The sequence below is a fragment of the Colobus angolensis genome, unplaced genomic scaffold, assembly GCF_000951035.1.
Source record: "Colobus angolensis palliatus isolate OR3802 unplaced genomic scaffold, Cang.pa_1.0 Scaffold44, whole genome shotgun sequence".
Taxonomy (NCBI): domain Eukaryota; kingdom Metazoa; phylum Chordata; class Mammalia; order Primates; family Cercopithecidae; genus Colobus; species Colobus angolensis.
Genome location: NW_012117821.1, coordinates 1102935 through 1108460, shown reverse-complemented (window position 1 = coordinate 1108460; position 5526 = coordinate 1102935). Strand labels below are relative to the sequence as shown.

The following is a 5526-nucleotide window of genomic DNA, read 5'->3' as shown; positions in this document are numbered from 1 at the left end:
GGCTCCCTGCTGGTGCTCTGCGGCTGCCTGGTCCTCATAGTCAAGCTGCTCAACTCTGTGCTGCGTGGCCGTGTGGCCCGGGCCGTGAGGACAGTCATCAATGCGGGTGAGGCCATGGGAGGAGGTACGGTGGCCAGGGCTAACCCGGCATCCCCCCCAGACTTGCCCTTCCCACTGGGGCTGGCTTGGGGGCTACCTGGCCCTCCTTGCAGGCGCCGGCCAGGGCTAACCCGGAATCCCCCACAGATTTCCCCTTCCCGCTGGGCTGGCTCGGGGGCTACCTGGCCCTCCTCGCGGGCGCCGGCCTGACCTTCGCACTGCAGAGCAGCAGCGTCTTCACGGCGGCCATTGTGCCCCTCATGGGTGAGCAGGCAGGACAGGGGCCTCTGGAACGGGGGCTCGGGCTGGGGCCCTGTGGTGATCCCCAGTTCCCCCAGGGGTCGGGGTGATCAGTCTGGACCGGGCGTACCCCCTCTTACTGGGCTCCAACATCGGCACCACCACCACGGCCCTACTGGCCGCCCTGGCCAGCCCCGCAGACAGGATGCTCAGCGCCCTGCAGGTACTGCCCCCCACGGTCCCGCTGCCAGAACTGGCCAGCTTCCTCTCAGCCCCACAGACAGGCATGTGTCACCAGCCCGGGGGTCTCAGGCTGGATGTGCCCCCACCTTCCCGGACCCCCTCCCTGGCCACCAACCTCAGCCCTGCTACTCCGCCTCCTTGGACCCCACGGGTCCTGCGCACATTTCACACCCACCCTGCGCCTTCTCCCTTGAGACCTCCTCATTTCCACATTTTCTCAGCTCTTTGCTGTGCCCCTGGGGGCCTGCCCCCGGAGTCTCGGGGGCTCCAAGCCCCTCTATTCCAGCACCCTCAAATGCTCTCCCCCAACCCCTACTCCCTCAAGGAGCAGCCACTCACCTCCAGCAGGTCCCCATCTGGACGACCCTCCAAGCCCCATCTGCAAAAGCTGAGTCCCACCGGTGCTGGGCCCTGCCCTGCCACTGCCCAGGCTGTGATTCCGCCTCCAGGACACTTCCCCCAGTCTGAGCCCCCAGCTCTGTGCCCCACCCCCAGTCTCAGTTAGTCCAGCTGGTTCTCCCTCTAAAACAGCCCGTCTGTGGCCTGCTGCTCAGAGGCCCAACAGATTCAGTTCCCGAAACCCCGGGTTATGCTCCGCCGCCGCTGACAGGAAGAGGCAAGCGCAGCGCCCCCGGAACCCATCCTTGTTCTTGCCTCTGCCCTGTCTCTGTCCACTTAGACCCTCCCAGTGCAGGGTCCTGCTCCACCCCCTGCAGGAAGCCCTCCAGACTGCACCTGTGTGTGGACTCCTCCAAGTCTGGCAGCCCCTGGAGGGGCTGCGTGTTCTCCCCTCCTGTGGCCCTGTGCCTCCTCCCCCCAGGGCATGGGCTGTGCAGGCTCAGCACACTGGGGGCTGAGGAGAAGGGGTCTCTTGGCAGGAGACACAGGCAGAGCCAAGTCGGAGGGTGCTTCCCCTGGTGGGTCCCCCTTGAGGGCAGCAGTGACGCAGTCGGCGCCTGGGGGTGCTGGGCTGCAGCTCCCAGGAGTGTGCGGGAGGCGTGCTGGGGAGCGTGTCCACATCTGGCCACAGTCCGCCCCCCAGACGGCCATCTCAGCCGTGGAGCGAGATGAATTTCGAACTTAGGGACCCTTCTGTAGAGTGGAGGAGGGCAGGATTCCTGGGCCCCGGTGACCCCACCTCGTCGGGCCCAGGCCCCTGACAGCCCCCTCACCCCCAGGTCGCCCTCATCCACTTCTTCTTCAACCTGGCCGGCATCCTGCTGTGGTACCTGGTGCCTGCACTGCGGTTGCCCATCCCGCTGGCCAGGCACTTCGGGGCGGTGACTGCCCGTTACCGCTGGGTGGCTGGGGTCTACCTGCTGCTTGGATTCCTGCTGCTGCCCCTGGCGGCCTTCGGGCTCTCCCTGGCAGGGGGCACGGTGCTGGCCGCTGTCGGGGGTCCCCTGGTGGGGCTGGTGCTCCTCGTCATCCTGGTCACTGTGCTACAGCGGCACCGACCGGCCTGGTTGCCTGCCCGCCTGCGCTCCTGGGCCTGGCTCCCCCTCTGGCTTCACTCTCTGGAGCCCTGGGACCGCCTGGTGACCCGCTGCTGCCCCTGCAATGTCTGCAGCCCCCCGAAGGCCACCACCAAAGAGGCCCACTGCTACGAGAACCCTGAGGTCTTGGCCTCCCAGCAGTTGTGAGGGGCAGTTGCTGCACAGACCACCCCACCCTCCCCGGCTGGGAGGGCTCTGGAGGGCCTTGGGGGAGGGGTCCCCGTGGCAGCTGACCTCCGGTCACCTGCTTCCCCTTCAGTGCAAATAAACCACGCTGTTACCTGGGGTGGCAGTCCTCACTCCCCTAGACAGGGGCCTCCTGGGCACGTGGGGGAGCGGCCCGATGCTGCCTCCTGGTGGACACTCCGGGGTCTGGGGCTCAGGCACAGGAGCTCGCCCATCCCCGGGTGTGTTTCTCAGGGCGGCCGCTGGGGACAGAAGCTCCCAAGGAATGGTGGGCCTGGGGGGCGGGGACTTCCCACAGTGGGAGCTGGGACCCCTCCTGAGGGTGCAGGGGAGAGCCCAGCCAGCAGGGAGCAGGGCTGGTGGCGCGGGGTGTGGGGGACCCCGGAGCCCCTCTGTCTCGGCGGAGGTCATGGTTGGGGTGCGGCTTGGAGTCCCATCAGGTGCGTGGGGTGTGAGAAGGGACCCCAACGGGTTGGAGGGCTGAGTGGTCCCAGAGGCACCCCCTGTCCGTCTGCCCTCTGTGTCTCTCAGCCAGTCCTGGGCTGGGCCCCTCGGGGACGCTTCTCCACAGGGCTGGGCCACCAGAGGTGCTGGGCTCCCAGAACACACCAGGAGGCCGGTCTCGCCGCCAGGCTGGGGTGCACTGAGGCCTGGCACTGCCATAGAGAATGAGACCCTGTCCCGGGAAGGCCTGTCCGTGGGGTGGGCCCAGGAGGGCGGACAGCACCCATGGGGAGGACTTGGGGGCCAGGGTCCCTCCCTCCACTGCGTGGTCGAGTTTCCACACAGGAAGGCTTGTCCGCCGGTCAATGGGTAACTGGACACCTGGGAAGTTGGCAGGGTTGGGGGGGGGCTCCTGCCACCTCTAGCCCAGAGCTGCCTACAGCCCTAACCCAACCCCCACTCCCACCAAGGGAAGAAAGCTTTGGGTTACCCCGGAACTGGAGCATTCAGTCAGGCACAGAGACAGGTAGGGGAGGGGCCGGCCCTGTCAGGGACAGGTCTAGTTTGCTCATTTCTGAGTCTGCTGCTGTGGCCAGTCACGTTCTCCCACCCAGAAATTCAGCCCTGCAGCCCTGATCTCTTCCCGGAGCCTCCCAGGATTGCCTGGTCAGACCCCACTAGGGGATAGTGGTGCAGGCGCTCAGAAAGACGAGGCCTGAGGGGGCCCCACGGCCATTTCTCCTCTGCGGCTCTGTCCCTTTCCACCCTCAGATTCCTTTAGCCTCCGCTCATGACGGAGGCCCTCTGTCCCCTTGGCCCCCAGTCTTCCCTAGGTCCTCTGCCCCAGCCACCCCTCAAACTCCTAGGCCTCCTGGGCCTTGACTTCACCCACGGAGGGAGGTGACCACCTGCTCTGGGAGCCGCGGGGCCTCGGGGGTGGACTCCAGAGAGAACGGGACCCCCAGCAGCTGGAGCTTTGGTTCCCACAGCCCTGTGATTCTTGGACACCCCTGTGGACCTGACATCAGCCTCATGGAACCGTCTGGCAACCATGCAGGGAACAGGCTTGACTAACTCCCTGGGGAGACTGAGGGGCCCGGGAGTTCCCCTGCCCTTTGGGGGAAATCAGTGAGGCCCTTGTGGAGAGGGGGAGGAAGCATCCCATGCACCTGTCCTTCCAGGGCAGGTGAGGTCTCCCACAAAGGCTGGGCGCCGGGTCCTTTAAGGCCGCCAATACTGTCTGCCTGCTGCCCCTGCCTGGCCGTAACACACCCTCCCGCTGGGACCATGGCCACCAGTAAACAGAGCTTTCGTTGTGGATCCTCCAACAGCTGCAGGAGGCGGAGGAGGGCAGGCGCCCAGCACTCCCACAGCCACGCCTGCCCCGCTTCCCTGCCCTTCTGGCCCTCCTTGGACTGTATCCTGCCTGGCCATGGACCCCAGGCCCCAGGAGCTGATCCTCCTGCCCCATACTATCCTGCCTCTCCATCCTGCAGCAGGGCACCTTGGCTCAAGGTAGGGACCTGCAGAGCCTCCCCCAACCAGTTTTGTGCAACCGGGGGAGCTGCTGTCCTTGCTGGGCTCAGGCCCAAACTTCAGGGTGTCTACTGCTGTCTTGTCCCCAGCCAGTGTCCGCCTCACCAGGGCAATGCCAGGGCAAAGCGGGCCAGTTGGTGCCATGGTGAGCTCTGGGGCTCTCACCTGGGCAGGTGACACCTGTGAAACAGGGGTGGCACACTGACCTCCCAGCCCTGTGGGCACTGGTCACAGGAAGCAGAAGCCTTTACCAGAGAGGGGTTGGGAGACTCTGACAAGGTGCAGGAATGCCACACACCTCAAAGAGCAGCCTCAGTCGGGCGCTCTGCACAGCTCACTGGGGAAAAAAAACCCAGAGCTTCTCCTTCCTCCCCTTTGTGACAACTCAATGTTATGAGGTTTCGACATGTCCCTGACTACTGCCTGGATAGCTGAGCTACTCTGCAGGACCCCAGGATGCCCTGGGCACTAGGAGAACCCTCGGATGGCTGGCAGCAACCTGTGCATCCCTCAGGCCACTGCAGGACCCAGTCCCTCTGAGGGTCAAGGCCTGTGTCACAGTGGTCGCTGGAAGCCAGGCCCGTCTTCCTGGACTGATCTGTGGGGAAGGCCACCCTCCTGGACAGGATGGCAAACTGGCAACAGACCCCCGAGGGGTGAGCACAGCTACAGGCCCTCGCCCCGGAAGGACAATGCTGATTCCCGTGCATGCTCTGGTGCTGCGTATCCCGACTTCCCGTATCGCATACTATGTGGTGACGACGGAGGTGCGGTCCCTCCAGGAACAGAAAAATACATAAGCAGATATTGTTTCCAAAAGCCTTCAATTGGGAGACAGATGCCCAGTGGCCAGAGCACAGGAGACTCTCAGGGCAGACCTGATAGTGTAATTTATTTAAAATGCTACAAAAATACAGCCAGATGCAGTGGCTCACGCCTGTAATCCCAGCACTGTGGGAGGCCGAGGCGGGTGGATCACAAGGTCAGTTTGAGACGAGCCTGGCCAAGATGGTGAAACCCCATCTCTACTAAAAATACAGAAATTAGCTGGGCGTGGTGGCGGGCGCCTGTAATCATAGCTACTCGGGAGGCTGAGGCAGGAGAAACACTTGAACCCAGGAGATGGAGGTTGCAGTGAGCCAAGATCAGGCCACTGCACTCCAGCCTGAACGACAGAGCGGGACTCTGTCTCAAAAAAAAAAGAAAAAAAAAAAAAATTAGCCAGGCATGGTGGTGCACACCTGTAGTCCCAGCTACTTGGGAGGCTGAGGCAGGAGAATCG

The 5526-nt window shown here is 64.0% G+C and overlaps 2 protein-coding genes across 2 annotated transcripts in view; both read left to right on the top strand.

The window, feature by feature from the left end:
* SLC34A3 (solute carrier family 34 (type II sodium/phosphate cotransporter), member 3) overlaps positions 1 to 2357 on the top strand; it is a 5034-nt gene extending 2677 nt beyond the window's left edge. The window contains exons 9-12 of the mRNA XM_011957393.1: positions 1 to 106; positions 247 to 363; positions 438 to 562; positions 1761 to 2357. Coding sequence (XP_011812783.1) covers positions 1 to 106; positions 247 to 363; positions 438 to 562; positions 1761 to 2225 — 813 coding nt within the window. The 3' untranslated portion in view covers positions 2226 to 2357. The remainder of the gene's footprint in view (positions 107 to 246; positions 364 to 437; positions 563 to 1760) is intronic.
* LOC105522676 (tubulin beta chain) overlaps positions 1181 to 5526 on the top strand; it is an 8591-nt gene continuing 4245 nt past the window's right edge. Inside the window, exon 1 of the mRNA XM_011957246.1 lies at positions 1181 to 1202. The gene's annotated coding sequence lies outside the window, so the exon portion shown is untranslated. The remainder of the gene's footprint in view (positions 1203 to 5526) is intronic.